We start from the raw sequence: 20183 nt of genomic DNA, 5'->3' as shown, positions 1-20183 counted from the left end.
ATAACTAATTTGACTCATTTTTTTAATGCACACGTGATCATTGTCTATTATGTCACCGATGATTAGTATGCTTTAAATAACACGAAGGGGAAATCATCAATATGAGGGATATTTCATTTCACTTTTTAATTTTCTGGTGGTCAACTGACTGTGGGCCTACCAAATAGGTGATGCTAAACCCATTTTACCTTCATGACTATTTTGCCTTTATGAATGTTTATGCACAATGTGTGTGCCTGGTGCTTGTAGAGGTCAAAGGTGTAAGATATCCTAGAACTAGAGTTATGGATGGATGGTTATAAACCATCTTATGGATGCTTAGAATCAAACCTGGATTCAGGAGCAAAAAGTGTTCTTAACTGCTAAGCCATTTCTTCAGCTCCTATTTTACTATTCTTTGTTATGATAATGGAGTCGAGAATGTGAGAAAGCCTTTTCTGATATTTAGGCCAAGTTTCTTTTTATTTTACTGCTTGAATCTTTCTTTAGCCTATGAAGTAATTTTTATGTAATTAAAAACTGCATGAAAGAACTATTTGCTCTTTATGTTTGGCTTTTAAAATTTGACTTAACTATAATATACACAAAGAAACCCTTTGATCATGCCCATAAAACAGTTGGTAAAGCTTGTAAATACTGGATGCTCTTTTACATCAATCCTGTCCCGTACTTGTTTTGGAAGGTGAAAGTTCATGCATTTAGCATGGTCTAAGCATTCTGGAGGAAGAACTCTTGAAATCAACTTTAACATTTATTTTTTATTGTTTTTAGTGTGCCCTGTGTCTTTGAGTGGGTATGTTCATGTGAATGCAAGTGTTGGGTAAGCCAGAGATGATAGATACTCCAAAACTAGAGTTATAGGTGGTTATGAGCAGCCTGATGTGGCTGAACTAAAGTGCTCTGCAAGATTAGTATCTCTTGAGACCTTTAAATAGCTTTAAAATATTTCTAATTAATTTGTTTTTCGAGAAAGGTTTTCCTCTGTGTAGCTTTGGTCTATAGAACTCCCTGTATAGACCAGGCTGGCCTGGAACTAACAGGGATCTGCCTGACTCTGCCTCCTGAGTGTTGGGATCAAAGGCCAAAGGCGTAGATTCTCACCACGCTCAGGTTTTATTTTTTTAAGGTTTCCTCATTCATTGACACAATATCCCATTAATTCACATATCCCATACTATTGTAAAATATGTAATAAACTTGCAATTATTTATTCTTTTCTTTCTGAATTTTCTCTGAACCTTTGTGTGGTGCCAGGGATTATGGAGGCCCCTGTGTGTACTAGAGGAGCGCTCAGCCACTGTACAGCCACAGCCCTGAACTCAAGTTAATTTCCTACCAAGAGTCTAAGAATTCGACGCGGTTTAAATGGCTTTCAAGCTTTAAGCATAGTAATTAATCTGTGAACACTACATTTGTTAGGTAGCAATAAAAGACATGGCTTGCAATAAGCCATTTCTTCACCAACATACATTTCTTATATTTGTTTGTGACGTGAGCTGTATGTAAAAATCGATGACACTCGCGTATTTTCAAACAAACAAGCCAGGTTCCTGGGTCTTCTACTCATAGGAGGTGGCTCTGCTTCTACTCCCCTTCTTGGGGGAATCCTTGGGACACTAACCCTACTAGGATACCAAATAACTCTGTTTATTATTCGTTTGTTTCCTCCCCTTCCTTGTCAATCAAGTGACTGGTGACCTATTTCTTAGCGATGAGCACCACTGGCCAGCGATTCGGGGTCAGCACTTCCGTTCAGTATTTTCAACCTTTCCCGGAGAGGTCCCGGCAGAGGCGACCTTAACGCGGCCTGCTTCCGCGCACGTCATTTTGGCTATGACTGTGTAGACACTGCCTTTTCTCGTCGCATATCAGACCGCAAATTTCCCTTTCCCACTCTGTGTCCGCGGGGGGCAGAGGTGGTCGGAGAAAACGGTCCCGAAGGTTCCCTCCCGCAACCAAAGAACACCACAACTTGCGCTGGTCGGCACCCAGCGCCACGTCAGCCCGCGCTCGAGCCGCCAGCGCGCCTGCGCGCGGAGAAAGGCGGAACATGCGCAAAGGCCCGCCTCCTACATCCGGGGCTCGGGCGGCGGCGCTGCCGCCGCGAGGGAATCACGTGGCTCCTTCCTTTCCGTCTCTGGCCGGCTGGGCGCGGGCGACTGCTGGCGAGGCGCGTGGAAGCTCGCGCTAGTTCCCCTCCGCCTTCTCTCCCGGTCCAGGCCACTAGGGAGTTCGCTGACGCCGGGTGAACTGAGCGTACCGCCAAGATGCCGGCCTATTTCCAGAGGCCGGAAAATGCCCTCAAGCGCGCCAACGGTGAGTAAGGCAGCGGGTCGCGCCGCGCAGGGCCGGCCCGAGGCCTGGGAGTTTCGAGGGCCACCGCCTGCTGTCCCGCAGCCCGGGCTGTGGAGGCCAGTGGTCACGGCCGCCGCCACCGGGCCGCGTCTGCGCACGGCCTCCCTACTCAAGCGGGCCGCGGCGGAAGGCGCGGATCAGGAACCGTCGCTCCGGTGTGTGTTGAGTGGCTGCCGCCCGAGGCTTGCGTCGCAGGGCCACGGCCCAGCGGGTCAGGACTCTCGGGTCTTGCGATCCTTCGCTACGATCGCCTCCTGCTGGCTTTTCAAACCCGCAGGCTGCTTGGGAAGCCCGGCGCTCCCTGCCGCCATCTGGGAGTGCCGGGAGGAGGAAACATGGCTCCCTCCCGGGGACAATGCACGCGAGAACCTCGGCTCCACCTCCCGCCGGGGTCGGGAGCCGGCTAGTCTACCTTCACTCCACCTCTCGGGCACGTCTGGTTCCTGATCCCACGCGGAGGCCTTCAGGGTCAGGGTCTACTTCCCTCACTACTAGTTTGCACTTCAGGCTTCTGCTCCATTAACTTGTTTCCTGTGGTGTTCCCCCCCCCCCCCCCGAAATGATGAGGGTCATTTCGAAAGTATTTTGAATCCAGTAAAGTTAGTATTCTTTAGGGATTTAAAAATCATCTCCCCAGACAAGCCCTAGAAAGAGTGATTTCCCCAAGGTCACTTGGGAGTGTCAGAAAACTTAAGACCAAGGCCTCTTGATATCCAGATCAGCTTTTTGTTTTTTTTTGTTTTTCCTCCACCGCAGAGCCACTGAGTGCTATTTCTATTTCCATACGTGTGCTTAATTAAGCCTGGTGCTTGCAGGAAAGACTTGCCCCGATCCCTGACATTGTGTCGTGGAAAACTCGTGTGCACATATCTGATATGACCTTTAAAAATTGCTTTTTATTTTTTAAAATAAAACTTGATAATTCAGTATCTGTGCCCTTTTCAACCCTTCCAGTCCAAACAGATAAACCATGTATGTTGCAGGTTTTTGTTTGGCAAGCTTGTTAGAAGTGGAAGTTTGATTTTGTGAAAAGGCCATTTGACTCAAAACTTATAAAAGAATACTGCTGATAATTTTCAGGAATGACGATGTGTTGGTTACATACTTTAATATTTTTTGTGGTTAGGAAGCAGTCTGGAATAGAATAATAATGCACTGTGGGTCACCCAATACCTCTAGTACTAATCTATTATACAAAATAAAACTGTAGCTAATTTAGGACTTTTGATGTTTTGAAACTTAGAATTACATTGTGCTGTAGAAAATGGAATTGGATAGACTTACTAGGTATAGCTATTAATATATGTTTAAGTTGTAACATTTAGCAGTTACTTTTCCCCACAGTAGTCTAGCTAAAGCACAACAAGTCTTTGGCCTACATACATACATAGTAACATGCTGACCTTATCTTTCTCCTGTTTGGAATCTTCATGTGAACTTGGTTAATATCCCAATAACGTTTTAAAGTAGAAAGGTTACATAATGTGTTCTAAATTTCTTTTCACAGTTTCTAAGTTGACTTGATTAATGATGAGTAAGCTGGGGAGAGTATCAGCAAAGTAGGCTAGGACTTTGTGGTACTGTGTGGCTGGCTAACTTGGGTCTTGTTGGTGCTTTTTCCCTAAGGCCGTATTGACTTCTTGCTGCAGCCCCATTTCCCAAGTAGCAAGTAGAGATGCCTTAGCTTCCGAGGGACTTGACAGGAGCAGATTGTCTATCTCACACGTGCGGCACTGTTTGTAGAACAAGTAGATGATAAAATGGGTTTTCACTTTTAAGAAAGGTTTACCTAAATGTTTTATCTGTAGCATTTTGTAGCCCCAGGGATATTTAGAGCTAATCTATTGCATTATCTTAATAAATAAAATAGACCTTCAAGCCATTCTAATTGGTAATTTGGGGATGGAAAAGTGTCAAAGCCTTTTAAACTCACACTCTACAACTCCTGCCTTAAAAGGAAAAATGTTATGAAACCCCACAACTGAGTAGTAACAATATAGCTTAGATACTTAATCTGTTGAAGGAATTAGTGAAAACTGAAGGATTGATATAAACCTTTATTGGTAGATACATGGTTTCAGTCATATACTCAGGAGAAACACAGAGTGCTGTTTTTCTAATAATACATATAATTCTGGATTTCAGTTTATAGATCTTAATCTCGAAATCATCTAAGGGTTGAAATAATTCTTTCTAGCTGCAGAAGCCTTCTCACACAATTAATTAGGTAATTTCAAGTCTCAGTTGTAAGTTAAGAGTAAGGACTCACAGTCATGAAGAGTTTGTTCCAATTTCAGTCTATTGTCTATATTTTCCCTCATATTTTTCTTCGGGGGGTGGGGTGGGGTGGGGTTAAGGTGTGTGTTGTCCCTGCCCCAGCTGTGCCCTAAACTCACAGTGATCTGTGTGCCTTCCAAATGCTGAAGTTAAAGGCACGCTCCATCACACCAAGCAAATGTTTGATATTCAAGTGAGCTTCTTTTAGCTTATTGGAAACTTTCAAAGCTAGATTTTTGGGCTTGGACTTTGGCCCATTGTTAAGAAAACAACTCTTAAATCTGTCATTAAAGGTTTATTTACTTTTGTGCTTTTTTTTTTTTTTTTTTGAGGCAGAGCCTTATTAGGTAGCCCAGGTTCTCAAATTTGATCTTACTGCTTCAGTCATTCAACCACATCAAGCTTCTAAGCAAGAATTTAAAAGTGACAGTAAGAAATCACACTTTGTGGGCAAAAACTTGATTGCCAGCACACACAGTGGCTTAAAACCAACTTAACTCCAGTTAAAAGGGGATCCATTCTCTTCTGACATCCAAAGGCATGCATGTGTGGTACATGTAAGCAAAAAACTCATACACATAAAGTAAAAAAAAAAATAGTACTTTTTTAAAATAAAGAAATCTCATGCCCATTTAAAAATTACAGCACTGGAGGACAAACCATTGTTGATAAATATGATGAGTTAGGATATTTTGTAAAGATGTTTAGTATGGTATGTTTGGTGCGCTATGGTTTTTGGTTAGTTTGGTATGTGATTTGTTCAGGTATAAACTTAGTATATGGGAGAATTGAAGCAATATTGTTTCACTGGAAGAACTGGGAAGCACCATTCCTGAAACCAGAGTCATTAAACCTGTAGATCTAGTAAGCTTTTAAATAATAAACTTTTATAGGCCTTTTATGTGTATGAGTGTTTTGCTTGTGTGTGTGTGTTTATGCACCATGTATGTCTGATGTCTACAGAGATCAGAAAGAGAGAGGGTATCAGAGTCCTGGGATGGTGGTGAGCCACAATGTGGGTACTGGAGGCAGAGCTTGGGTCCTCTGAAAGAGGAATAAAGTGCTCTTGGACCACCTCTCCAGCCTCAATTCTGTTAATTTAAAAAAAAGAAATGGTGCTGGAATTCAACCCAACGTTTTTAACATGCTTGTTTTAAACTAGAGCTTCTCCACTCAATTCAGGTTTATCTAGGGGGAAAAAAAGAGAATTGTTCAAAATTATTGTTAAGGGGATGGTGGAGACAGGGTTTTATTGTGTAGACCAGGCTGGCTGACCTCACACTTAGGTTTGCCTGCCTGAGCCTCCCTGCTGAATTAAAGGGGTAGGCCACTACCTCTGGCTCCAATATTCTTTTTTTTTTTAAGATTGATTTTATGCATATGAGTACACTTTAGCTATCTCAAGACTTACAGAAGAGGTGGTTGTGAGCACTACATCATTGCTGGGAATTGCTAAGATTACAGGCATAAACTACCACTCTTGACTTAATTACTAAATTTAAAAGTGAATCTAACCAGTTGACTAGATTAAATATTTTCTACTATTTGTACAAAGGGGCAAAAGGACAAAAATATAAGATAAACATCTTTAATCTAGAGTCTCTTCTTTTGACTGATTTGAAAGGTGCTACATATGGCAGCTAGATTTGGAAATCTGGTTATTACACACAATGTTTTCTTTTTTTCCCTTTTTTTTTAAAAGAATTTTTATTTTATTTGTATGTGTACACTGTAGCTGTCTTCAGACACACCAGAAGAGGGCATCAGATACCATTGAATTGAACTCAGGACCTCTGGAAGAGCAGTCAGTGCTCTTAACTGCTGGCCATCTCCCCGACCCACACAACAATGATTTCATTCAAGCTCATAAAGTCGAAAGTTACTTTGTTCTGTAGTCTTTATTTTTTATTTTTTTTTTTTTTTGGTTTTTCGAGACAGGGTTTCTCTGTATAGCTCTGGCTGTCCTGGAACTCACTTTGTAGACCAGGCTGGCCTCGAACTCAGAAATCCGCCTGCCTCTGCCTCCCAAGTGCTGGGATTAAAGGCGTGTGCCACCACGCCCGGCTTTTATTTTTTTAAAAACCTTAATTTATATTTTATAGGACAATTTTCAGTTTCACAGAATCATTCAAGGATATACTGTTTTCACCATATCCAGTTGTTTCTATAAATGAATGTATAAACTCTGTTATGTCTTTTACAAGTAAGGAGTCATCAACTGAACAATTATTTATTCATTTATTTTTTATTTTTTTGTAGAGGTAGGATCTTAACTTTGTAGCTCTGGAACTCACTAAGTAGATCTGGTCAGCCTCCAACTCACAGACTTGCCTATTTACTGTGTATCAGTTTCCCTGCTTTCCCTGTTATGCTTTAGGATCCTATCCATATACCACATCACCTTTAGTTCATTGTCTTCATTGAGAAGTACTCTCAATTTTGTAGAGTCCTTTATTTTAATCTACTTGTGTTATTGTAGCAAGATATCACATCCTGAGTACTTTACCAAAACCAAGAATATATTTCTCTTATTTCTGATGGCTTCAAAAAAATCCATGATAAGGTAGCAGGTTCAGTATCTAGTGAGAGCTGGCTGGTTTGTTACTGTCTCGTCCGGAGGAGATTAATAATGTTCCCTTGCCTGATAAGAGAGAACAAACAGGAAGCTATCAGATATCTAGTACAGAAGCTACTTGTTGTATTTAGAGGTAGAACCCTTTGATCCAGTCACCTTTTTAAAGGCCAACTCCTAGTGGTATTTAGTTAGGAAGTATGTGTCAATCCACAGTTTTGGAGGACACTTAAAACATTTAGACCACTGAATCTTTTGGTTTTTTGAGACAGGGTTTCTCTGTGTAGCCCTGGCTGTCCTGGCACTCACTTTGTAGACCAGGCTGGCCTCAACTCAGAAATCCACCTACCTCTGCCTCCCGAGTGCTGGGACTAAAGGCGTGCGCCACCACGCCTGGCTCTAGACCACTGAATCTTAATCAGTATTTCTCTTGATAATTGTTTGAAAAGTACTAGCTTTCTTTTTCCATCAAGTCACTGTTTGTGTAGCCCTGGTTATTCTGAAACTTTTTTTTGAAGGGTTTTGTTTGTTTAATACATCTGAAAAGAATTCATACACAAAGAGTTGAGACACAAGAAAGCATCGTTTCAGCACTAACAAATTCACAAGATCAGGACTGGGGAAGCAGATTACCTAAACATTTTTAAAAACTGGAACCTACAAACAAAATAATCTGATAAAGTCTCTATTAACACTTAGAAAGAATCATGAGGCTCTTGATATTTTTCTTGAGAGAGCTTCAGCCAGTTGTTCAAAGGTTCCTCATAGGTGTGGAAGAAGAAAGGGGACAGCCCTGACTGGTCCCCATGTTGCTTAAAAGTGTGCTCCCCACCACACGCTCATAGCTTCTTAATAAAGCAGGCCTGTGACCTCATCACCTGAAAGGAGATTGCAATCATCCGTAATGATGTTTCCTAACACCATCCCATAAGGAACCGTATGTACCAGGTCTTCAGCTGAATCTAGGAACACTACACAGTGAGTTGTGAATCTGTGCTAAGCATATAAGAAAATGACTGACAGGCAAAAAAACTTTTTTTAATTAGGAACTCAATCCATTTGGCGTATTTCAAAGATACAGTATTTTTCATTTATCAATGAAAGAGGTTAGAAATTATCCCCTTCCCCAAATCAGCAAATGGCAAACCCTTGAAAGTCACAGTCACATATAGAGTGCATCCTAGAAAGAGGGGTGAGACAGCTTCCACCCACCTTCATGAATGAGTGAAAGTCATTTTTTAGACCAGGCTGGTTTTGAACTAAGAGATACATTTGCCTATGCCTCCCAAGTGCTAGGACTGAAGGCATGTGCCACTCACCAACCAGCAAAGTTAATTTAAAAAATATATTTCTGGGGCTAGGTACATGGTTCAGTAGTTAAAAATACTTGCTACTCTTTAGGACTATAGTTCTGTAACTCTTAGTTCCAAGGGTCCAACACTCATGGAGCACAAAATACATGCACATAAGATAAAATTAGTAAGTCTTTAAAAAGACAGGTTTTAAAAAAACTTTTTACCATACTTCACCATGAACTTTTTCCTTTCTTTATGTGTTGCTCTAGTTCTCCCAAGTCTCTGTAGATGGGGTTGGTTCCAAACTTAGAGATATACCTGCTTCTGCTTCTGGAGTGCTAGGATTAAAGGTGTATGTGATGCTAAGTTCAGAAGCTCCCTTTTAAAAGTTTATTTTTGTGTTGTGCTACATGAAGAGACCCTGGTTTGACCCCTCCACTCAAAAGAAAAGGGGTGTGCATGCATGCATGCATGCTGTGTGAAATGTTGAAAGAGACCAGGAAAAGGCATTGTATCCCCCTGGAGCCGAAAGTTAGCAGGCAGTTAAGCTGCTTGATTGTGGGCGCAAAGGACTTGGATAATTGAGCCATCTTCTCAAGCCTCAGGAACACCCCCCGCCTTTTTTTTAGTTTGTCTTTTTTTTGGTATGTCTATATGTGACTATTTACATGCTAGGGGTGGATGGACTCTCACAGCTTCAAACTCACAGCTATATTCAAACAAAATCTTAGCAAGCTATTTTGTAGATGGTTGTAAATTTTTTATGGAAACATAGGTAAGAAAATACCTATGTTAGACATACCAACTGACAAAGTTGGAGCACTTACTATACAGTTGTAACACTTGTAACACTTCACTAAATTCCTTGAAAATGGATGAAATGCAAGTTTCTGAAATAAATACATTTAAATGTAGTCAACTAGTCTTAAAGTAGATAGTGAAGACAATCTACTTTTATCATAAAATAATATATCAGAAATTTTAATCAGCTACAGAGTGCTGCAGTCATACTTCAACTTTTATTTACTATGGGAGATTCTCCCATCCATGATTTCAGTTTCTGGAATTTTAAAATCACTGAGTCCCTCTACATAAACACAATATTTTCAGGTCATCATTATACATTGAAAAAAGTTAGGAACTAGTCAGAAAATTAAAGCCAACAGTAAAGACGCAGAGATTTTTAAAAGTTCTTTTACATTAACTTATTTGTGGAAGTGACGGGGCGTGCACAATCTTCTGTGTGCATATGGAAGCCAGGGGACAATTTTTAAGAGTGGGTTCTCCTGCTAATGTGGGTTTCAGAGATAAAACTCAGGATCAGGCGTGGCAGCAAGGACCTTTACCTATTGATTGAGCCATTTTCCTTGGTCGGTCATTTAGATTTTTATATAGACTGTACAGCTGATTTTAATTCGTTTTTCTTTTTTTCCCCAGAATTTCTCGAGGTTGGCAAAAAGCAGCCTGCCCTGGATGTTCTTTATGATGTAATGAAAAGTAAGAAGCACAGAACATGGCAGAAGATACACGAGCCAATTATGCTGAAATACTTGGAACTGTGTGTGGATCTTCGTAAGAGCCACTTGGCTAAGGAAGGGTTATATCAATATAAGAACATATGCCAGCAGGTACAGAGTTTGTTTTTCAAGTGCTTTTAGTACTTTCAGAGGAATTTACCTTTTAAATTATGTATCAAGATTTGCTTCTTACCTTTTTCTTTTCTTTTTTTGTTTATTGGAGAAAAATAAATTCATTATCCTTCTTGTAGGTAAACATTAAATCTTTAGAAGATGTTGTTAGGGCATATTTGAAATTAGCAGAGGAAAAAACAGAAGCTGCTAAAGAAGAGTCCCAACAAATGGTGTTAGATATAGAAGATCTGGATAATATTCAGACTCCTGAGAGGTATGTGAGTTTAAACCCTTAGTAAATACTTTTATAGTTAGCACAATGTTTCTGTTCATAGTGCACTTGTCCCTTGCCCCCTTTGAAGGTAGATGATTCTGGGGGGAAAAACTGCTTATCTTTAAAGTCTATCTAAAGTTTATGTACTTCAGGAACCATGTAAGCAATATTTAAAATTTATTCCTTGGGGTGGAACATGCATTAAAATTTAGACAATTATTATGTAGATTAAGAATTTTGGTACAGATGATAAGGGACAGCTTGATAGTGTATATGAGATTCTGTATGTGGTCATTGTTGGTTTGGAATTTCTGATCACAGCAAAGTAGGAAATGATCTAAAATAGTTTTCAATGCATTTTTCTTTGTAGTGTTCTCTTAAGTGCAGTAAGTGGGGAAGATACTCAGGATCGTACTGACAGATTGCTACTGACTCCCTGGGTCAAGTTCCTGTGGGAATCATACAGGCAGTGTTTGGACCTTCTTCGAAACAATTCTAGAGTAGAGCGCCTTTACCATGATATCGCCCAACAAGGTAAAATGACAGTGTAAAATATAAATAAACTGATTTGAAAAGTTGACTTTAGAATTTTGTAGAGTAACTTTCAGTTCTCTATACTATTTAAAAATAGAACTAGTTTTATCCTTAGTAAAATGAGATTGACATTTATTAGATAAGTAGCTGAAGAAGATATTTGTCTTTACAGTTAATATTTTCCATATGAAATTCTTCTGACTTTTGAAACCCTTTTCTGCTTTTAAAGTTAGCACAGAGTAGTAGGGTCCATTATGATATTTAATTCATTCCTGATCATCACCCCCCACCCTTTATTGTCAACTCCTTGCTTTCTCTATGTTGGCCCTGTCTCCCCACCAAAATACCAGATATTCCTTCTTCTTGGTTCCATGTCACATGTATTGCATGCTCCCCTCATCCCCAATCTCTTACCTCTCCATTTTTTGGATAGCCTTACATACTTGGATTTATTTTAGGGGAAGACATGCTTCTCTGTAAGTCCTCGCTATCCTGGCATTCACTTTAGACCAGGGTGGCCTTGATCTCAAAAATCTGTCTCTTTCTGCTTTTTGGGTGTTGGGATTAAAGGCAAGCACCAATATGCCCACTGTATTTGTTTTTTTCCTTTTTGTTCTTACATAGTAGTACTTCTATCACTTCCTACTCTGTTGCCTCTCAGCATACACTTATCTCTAAAGGACTAGATTGACAGCATTTTTTTTTTTTTTTAAAGATTTACTTATTTGAGGTATATGACTACATTGTAGCTGTCCTCCGACACACCAGAAGAGGGCATCAGGTCTCATTTTCAGATGGTTGTGAGCCCCCATGTGGTTGCTGGGAATTGAATTCAGGACCCTGTAAGAATAGTTAGTATTCCTGATAGCATTCTTTGCTCCAGTGAAAATAGATTTGTAACTGAGTGACTTGACTTTTTTTTCCTCCCTGTTTTTTATACTTACAGCTTGCATTGCCAGTCTTAAGAGATGATTACTCTCTTAATTTATTTCTTTTGTCTTTCTGTCTTGTTTTCCTGTGTAGTTTAGGCTTGGTTGGTCTTAATCTTTAACCCTGTCTCTCGGGTACTGAGGATTACAGGCACACATCACACCTGGCTCATAATTTCTTTATGTGTTGGTACTTTCAACTAAGACTGTTTTAGTAGGAATATTGGAACCTCTATGTGTATGCCATATGTGAATATTCATGTCCTCAAGCAAACTTGGGCCTTTTCTGAGTTGATAAAAATACTGAGTTGAGGTTAAATCAAATTGCTTGTTTTAGATTTTTTGAGTTAGAAATACTATTTGTACATTATGTAGGTTCTTTGTATTCCAGCCTACAAGTTTTTGTTCTTTAGGTCTTTAAAGGTGAGTTCTAAGTTTGTTTTGAATTAATTTAATTTTTTGTGTGAGGGTGTTTTGACTGTGAGTATGTCTGTGTACCATGTGCATGCCTGGTGCCTGCAGAGGCCAGAGATGACACTGGGGAGCCTGGAACTAGAATTACAGTGGGTGCTGAGAATCTAACCTGGGTCCTCTGGAGTAGGCAGATCTCTCCAGTCTTTTCTACATTTAGATTCCATTCATCTCCTATTTGTAAATTACTAGAATTTATTTTGGGCTAGAACTGATGACCATGTCTTGGTTTGCTTTGTATTCAGAGTTGTGTCATAGGTAGTACATGGAGGGAGTTAATGGTGAGTTTAGTTAATTTTGTTAAAGTTTATCTTAATATGTGACAGATAAAACTTACTCAGATATTTAAGTTGACAAAAAAATATCTAATTCTTGTTTGACAATTATGCTTACAGCTTTCAAATTCTGCCTCCAGTATACTCGGAAGGCTGAGTTCCGCAAGCTATGTGACAACTTGCGAATGCACTTATCCCAGATTCAGCGCCACCATAACCAAAGCACAGCAATTAATCTTAATAATCCAGAGAGCCAGTCCATGCATTTGGAAACCAGACTTGTTCAGTTGGACAGTGCTATCAGCATGGAATTATGGCAGGCAAGTTTAACTATTAGCTTAGTATCACATCACTGCTTTTCTCCTCTTAAGTACTAGTATTACTGGTTAATTTCAGGAAGTAACCTGAGAATTTAAGATTGTTTGATAGAGCAAGAAGATCTCTAAACAGGAAGTTCATATTTCAGTTCTTAATTGCTTGCAAGATGGGGACCAAATCATGTAATGATCTTATGAAAAAAAAAAACCTCCATTATGACTGATACAATGTTCTATGACTAGTACCTTTCTATGTACTGCTGGTGAGTTTGATGATAGACATATGGGGGAACATTGCAAAGACGGAGGTGCTTTTGCCCTCCCACCCCATTTTGTTTGGTTTTGGTATGGGAGGTTTGGTTTGTGCGTATGCATGCCTTTCTGTGCTGGGTACCAAACCCAGGGCATGTGCAACGCCGCTGATTACATCTAAAGACAACTAGCAGTTTCCTTACAGTTTTGTGTTTAATCTGATGAAACATTTGTTGGTGATCAAAAATTTAAACCGCACACATGTCCTTTTCTATGTTTAAACCACACACGTCCTTTTCTCTGTGTTTAAACCACACATGTCCTTTTCTGTGTCTGGAGAAGTGCTGCTTGAGCATCGTACATACATCATGTAAGCTGCATTTTAGAGATAGCAGTGATACTGAAAAGCTCCTTCCTCCTTAGGATAGTCCCTCAACATTTTGTTGTTTTATAACTTAAAGGCTTTTATATTTAATATAAAGTCAATTAATGGGCCAAGTGAAAATTGGTTTAATTTTTCTGTTCTTATCCATAGTCTTGTTTTTCTTTTTTATAGGGACACCCATCTTAAATTACTTGTAGAGGACAAGCAAACATTATTAGGAAAAATGGATAAGCTTAAAGAAATGTTCATCCATTGGGCCATCACTCACAGATCTGGATTCTTTTTTTTTATTATTTATTCTTTCATTTATTTCATGACCACAATTTCCCCTTACTCCTTTATATCACCTGTATTCTATTGTGTCTAATTGTCCCAAGTAGTATGCTAATAAGCAAATAGTTTCTTACTGTGCTATAGTTACACTATTATCTAAATTGTTTATAAATATTTCAATATAGCATTTTTATAATTATTACGATCTCTCATCCGACATTTTAGAAATAAAAGCCATGTTGGGCATTTTTGATTTGTGTTATTATTTATAATCTTTACGTTTCGAAAGAGATTTGCATTTGGTTTTTAAATAAAGTGATTTGTTTAATTTCTAAAATTTTAGGAAGCCTTCAAAGCTGTGGAAGATATTCATGGACTATTTTCCTTGTCTAAAAAACCACCTAAGCCTCAGTTGATGGCAAATTATTATAACAAAGTTTCAACAGTGTTTTGGAAATCTGGAAATGCTTTGTTCCATGCATCTACACTTCATCGTCTTTATCATCTGTCTAGAGAAATGAGGAAGAATCTTACACAAGAAGAGATGCAAAGGTAAGAATGTTACAGTTGGATGGTAGTGAGGTTAAACTAAATGGTAGTATGGTCTAAGACATTTTAAATTGACCAAATCCTGCTATGGCTTAGTAGGATGTTTATCACTATTCCTAGACTCTACTCTTTAGGGGCCAGGAAGACTCTAGTTGTCTCTACCAAGTGTCTCCATTGGAGAATTGGGCCATCTTCTATCCTTCCTGCCCCCTGAAAAAATGCTACCAGAAACCCAAATGAGAAGATTATGTACTCATAGAGGTAGCTTAACATGGGATTCTATTCTTAGAGAAAGTTGGATATTTGGGTAATTAGTTCCATTAAGTTTTTTTCCTTCCTAGTTATAAAACATTAATGTGGTAGGGTTATATCCTGGTAAACCCACTGTTAGTTGAAAAAATGTTATGTAATGTGTTACACTTAGCTTCTATTAACAGTGTAGTATACTGGGTGGGTGGGAGAGGTTCTGTTTACTCAATATTACATGGCTAAGAACTGTGGCTCATTCATTCATTGATGATGGTGCATAATTTTTTAAAGAAAACTACAATTTATATCACTAGCCTGGGAAACGGTAAAAATAAATTTTTTGGTACCTTGGTAAAATAGTTCATATTTTGTGTTTTTATTTGTTTTATTTTGGTTTTTGCTTTTTGAGATGGTTCTCTGTAGCCTTGGCTATCCTAGAACCTGATCTATAGATCAGGAGGTTGGTCTTAAAACTCACAGAGATCTGCCTGCCTCTGCCTCCTGAGTGCTGGGACGAAAGGTGTGCACCACCACTACCTGCCCTCCCATCCCCCAATTTTTTTTATAATATGAATCATAAAATGGGGACTATTTGGGAGCTAGGCATGAAACAACTTTCCACAAATGCTTTAATACTGTTGAGACATTTACTCCTGGGCACTGAAACTTGTGCTGCTTAGCATTCTATAGTACTGACTTTTTGTGTTTCAGGGAAATGAAAATTTAGCTTTTTCTCTCCCTTTCTATTCTCTGTCATAATTGTGTTTACTTAAAGTCTATTTTCTTAGTTTCTAAAGATACCTTTAGTTAGTTATTTTGGTAAGGAAGTGTTTCTTTACTGCTGTTGGGCCACATTCAGTGTTGATGAGATTGAGTCTGTAAGGCTTCATTTCCTCCAAGTTCAGTTTTCATGATATGCTATATATAATCTGGTATACATAAGTAATTAAAGAGAAGCACATTTATGGTCTCAACAAACAAAATTTTGTTCACCACAGAATGTCTACTAGAGTCCTTTTGGCGACTCTTTCCATTCCTATTACTCCTGAGCGAACTGATATTGCACGACTTTTGGATATGGATGGTATTATAGTTGAGAAGCAGCGACGCCTTGCCACATTGCTAGGTCTTCAAGCCCCACCCACACGAATCGGCCTAATTAATGATATGGTTAGTATAAGTTCTAAGTATCTCTTTGTAGAGTAAACTTTTTGTGGAAAGTTTTAATTCATGATTAAGTATTGGGAATTCAGATTCATTGTCAGGCTTCTGCTGTGTGAACAGGAAACCACTGATGAAATGGGTACATTGCTCATTTGAGACAATTGGTTAAAGCAGTGGTTCATTGGGTATATGGTGAATCAAGTACTTACTGATTACTGATTCAGATCCCAGTGAACATCAATGTGCTAGTAGTCTGGAATAGGGTAGTGGTTGTATTTGCATGTGATCTACATAAAATCATATAAAATTGAAATTATCTCCAGATCACTTAGAATACTCATATAAATCATTTGCCATGATTAGGTGACAGTGATAAGAAAAAGGCATTTAAGACAGCTGCAGTTATTTTCTTGAATATTATTTAAATATGATTGATTGACTGAATGTATGTAGAGCCTGATGATGAGACCAGAGCTGTTAGATGAACATGTTCCTGTCCTGTTAATTGACATTGAGCTTTTTAAACTTTTCTCTAAAAAGAATAGTGCTGTCCTGGTGATTTTGTGATACTTGTATAGCATTTTACTTTTTGGTTTATTCTATTTTCAAGTTTTTTGGTGTTTTTTTGGGGGGGGGGCACTGTTAATTATAAATAGAAACAATATGGGTATTGTATTTGGGTATTTGTTGAGTTTTCCAGGGAATTACTAGATAATCTAGTTTTAATTTATAGTCAGTTCAGATTCCCAGTTGGGAAATTTCCTTTAGCAGTTAAACTTTTTGCTTTCTTACTACAGGTCAGGTTCAGTGTGCTACAGTATGTTGTCCCTGAAGTGAAAGACCTTTACAACTGGTTGGAGGTGGAATTCAACCCACTAAAACTCTGTGAAAGAGTTACAAAGGTAGGCTTTGGGATAGGCATTTTGCTCTTTACTATATGGCTGTCATAATTGCAGTTGAGCATTGTACTTGTGTAAAGAACATTGTCATTGTTCCCCTATGTGTTGAGGATGGCATATTTTATTTTCTTCATATCAAGAGAAAAGATATTTCTGATGCTAAACAGTTGGGGAGGTAAATTAGCATGACTACTTTAGCCACTTCTGTCAGTTACTTTCAGACAAGAATTGATAGTGTTGTTGGATGAATTTTATGTTTATATATGCTGTTTTGTATAAAGAAGTTAAAAGAATGTGAACTGTCCTTGTGTCTGCTGCATATGAACTTTTTTTGTCCAACTTAATTGATTTTATAGGTATTAAATTGGGTTAGGGAACAACCTGAAAAGGAACCAGAATTGCAACAATATGTACCACAACTCCAGAACAATACCATACTCCGCCTTCTGCAACAGGTAAAATAAAAGCAAATGATTTATGGAGAAACTGAGATTTGTGCCCTTGACTTTGTATATATCATGTATTATATATACATACTCGTTTTGTATATGTGCACACAAGTATATGGAGACTAGATGTGGATATTGGCTGTCTTTGCTATTTTCTATCTTGAGGTCTCTGTCACTGAATCTGCTGCTCACAAATTAGCTAAACTGGTTGGCTCTGGGAATCCTCTGTCATCCATAGCCACATGACTATTTTGATGACATGACTGAAAAAAATTTAGATTTAACAAGTGAAAGCTACCCCAAGTTCCACTCCTGCCCAATTCTTTGTAATTTTAAAGCAGAGTCAATGACTTAACCACTTCTTCCCTCCTAATTTTCTTCCCTTGCCAGATACTTTGAGTTTTATTAGAAATGGGTTACTGCTCCCCTGAGTCCTGAGATTAAAGGTGTGCATCATTATGCCTAGATCTGAGTTTTCTTTGTTAATATAGGGTGACCTACAGGATTTTTTTATAGTCTGAAAGATCCATAGTGTACTTGCTCAGATAATAGTAATGAAAACACCTCTTTCCAGTGCCACTGGAGCTCCTTTTCGGGGTTTCTCATTAGAAATTGTTACAGCATCAAATATATAACAGGCTCATGCCTTTGCATATTGAGTGAGACTTCTGTAATAAATATGTGGAATTAGTGACATAGTTTATATAATAGACTTTAGCAGTATATTACAAGAGCATCTTACAGTTTGCTCACACTAGCTATTAGTGTTTTCATCATTTTAGGCCAGTGTCATGACTGTGGTTAAGTGATGCGGTTTATTAGTGAAATAAGTGCTTTGTACTTTATTTCGTGAGGAGTTATTAGGATATGTTTGCACATTTCATTGACCTGCTTTCTTTTGAAAATGTGAGCAGTGTTATTTCTTATGTGCTATACAAATAGTTGAAGGTTAATTAGCAGAGTAACTGAATATAGTAATTCTGCCAGTCTCCTTCAGACAAAAAGAATTAGAAATATTTGTATTGGGGTAAGTAGCAGGACTTTATCTATGAATGTGACCATTAGGTTTTTTCATTTATGAAATTGGGAATTCAGAACATAGATATGTATAATGTGGTCATAGCATATGATTTGGAACCTGGGCTTGAAACCCAAGTTCCAGTAGTCTATTGCTGGGCTGAATTGTATGAACTTTAGTTTTTCCCTTTTTGAACAATGTGCATAATTTCTGCTTCCTGTAGCTATCATGAAATTTTACAGAAAACATGTGATTAAGTAGTAGCTGTTGTTATTAACCCTGTGTTTTTTTGTGCAGGTGGCACAGATTTATCAGAGCATTGAGTTTTCTCGTTTGACTTCTCTGGTTCCTTTTGTTGATGCTTTCCAACTGGAACGGGCCATAGTAGATGCAGCCAGGCACTGTGACCTGCAGGTATGTGTTATAAGGAGCATTGGCAGGTTGGTAGGTCTTTGAGAACTAGAAAGACACAAATCTTTCGTTTCTCTGTTTTTGGTATAATGGTACCTTTTAAAAACTCCATTGAGCAGACTTTCATTACTTTTCTATTAACTTTGGCTTGATAATTTTCTCATTCAGTTGTAATATATGCTTGGTTATTTATAATTTAATTTTTAAAGGTACGTATTGATCATACTTCCCGGACTCTGAGTTTTGGATCAGATTTGAATTATGCAACTCGAGAAGATGCCCCAATTGGTCCTCATCTGCAGAGCATGCCTTCAGAACAAATAAGAAATCAGCTCACAGCCATGTCCTCAGTGCTTGCAAAAGCACTTGAAGTCATCAAACCTGCTCACATTCTGGTATGTATCTTGAGGAGATATGAGCTATAAAAGTTTTGAAGGACTTACATTTCACAATATGGTTAGAGATGAAATCTGCAGAAGGGATTTTATGATTTCCTGTTCACTGGTGTTGAGATGCTTTTGTCAAACAAGCCATGGAACTGCCTTTAAATATGTCTCATGGTTCTATAGTAATAATCGGCTGTGGCCCAGTTGTTGAGGTGATTGGGTTCTTGCTTAGTTATTATTGATGAGCTCTGTTTATATTTTTTTGATTTGACAGAATACATTTGGTGCCAAGAACAATAAATGGTGTCTTAGGTTGTGTCATTGTTAGAGACTGGAAAGTAACACAGTAGTTTGTACTAGAACATTATCTAAATACATAATTCATTGAAAGCCAGTGTTTCACAATTATTTTTACTATTGCTATCCAATACCAGGATATAGTTATGATCATTGTAAATGCATTTTTTTTTTGAAGCAAGAGAAAGAAGAACAGCATCAGTTGGCAGTTAATGCATATCTTAAAAATTCAAGAAAAGAGCACCAGAGGATCCTGGCTCGGAGACAGACAATTGAGGAAAGAAAAGAGCGTCTTGAGAGTCTGAATATTCAACGTGAGAAGGAAGAACTCGAGCAGAGAGAAGCTGAACTCCAGAAAGTACGGAAGGCTGAAGAAGAAAGGCTGCGCCAAGAGGCAAAGGAGCGAGAGAAGGAACGAATCCTTCAAGAACACGAGCAAATCAAGAAGAAAACTGTTCGGGAGCGGTTAGAGCAGATCAAGAAGACAGAGCTGGGCGCCAAAGCATTTAAAGATATTGACATTGAAGTATGTAGTTTCTTTACTCTTGAGCTCCCATTTGGTTAATTTTGGCATTTTTCCTGACTGAGTACCCATTTAAGTAGAAAATTCTAGAAAGCAGCTGATTATTAATTATATTTGTATTTAATTTGTGACTTGGAGAAGATGGCTTAATGGGTAAGAACATGTACTGCTTTTTCTAGAAGAGCCAACCAAGTTTAGTTTCTGACATTCAGGCATCTGTACTCAAGTGCACATACACTCTTCCCCATAATTAAAATCTTCTAAAAGTATTTAAATCTTCAGATCTTCTAAAAAGTATTTAGAGCCAGGAATTGTGGCACACATCTTTAATCCTAGCACTCAGGGAGGCAGAGGCAGGTGAATTTCTGAGTTCAAGGCCAGCTTGCTCTACATAGTGG

The 20183-nt window shown here is 38.5% G+C and overlaps 1 protein-coding gene and 1 non-coding gene across 2 annotated transcripts in view; both read left to right on the top strand.

Moving 5' to 3' along the window:
• The first annotated feature begins 2096 nt into the window (after positions 1-2096).
• Positions 2097-20183, top strand: part of Eif3a (eukaryotic translation initiation factor 3 subunit A) — a 29156-nt gene continuing 11069 nt past the window's right edge. The window contains exons 1-12 of the mRNA XM_021151410.2: positions 2097-2316; positions 9937-10127; positions 10268-10404; positions 10775-10938; positions 12734-12933; positions 14184-14392; positions 15637-15808; positions 16600-16704; positions 17058-17156; positions 18466-18582; positions 18789-18974; positions 19441-19788. Coding sequence (XP_021007069.1) covers positions 2268-2316; positions 9937-10127; positions 10268-10404; positions 10775-10938; positions 12734-12933; positions 14184-14392; positions 15637-15808; positions 16600-16704; positions 17058-17156; positions 18466-18582; positions 18789-18974; positions 19441-19788 — 1977 coding nt within the window. The 5' untranslated portion in view covers positions 2097-2267. The remainder of the gene's footprint in view (positions 2317-9936; positions 10128-10267; positions 10405-10774; positions 10939-12733; positions 12934-14183; positions 14393-15636; positions 15809-16599; positions 16705-17057; positions 17157-18465; positions 18583-18788; positions 18975-19440; positions 19789-20183) is intronic.
• Positions 18022-18153, top strand: LOC115030052. Its single transcript, XR_003835643.1, has one exon. It is a non-coding gene; the product is annotated as a small nucleolar RNA SNORA19 (small nucleolar RNA).

Source organism: Mus caroli, chromosome 19, assembly GCF_900094665.2.
Source record: "Mus caroli chromosome 19, CAROLI_EIJ_v1.1, whole genome shotgun sequence".
In the NCBI taxonomy this organism is placed as follows: Eukaryota; Metazoa; Chordata; class Mammalia; order Rodentia; family Muridae; genus Mus; species Mus caroli.
The sequence above is the reverse complement of the archived record's forward strand: the minus strand, read 5'-3'. Positions and strand labels throughout refer to the sequence as shown.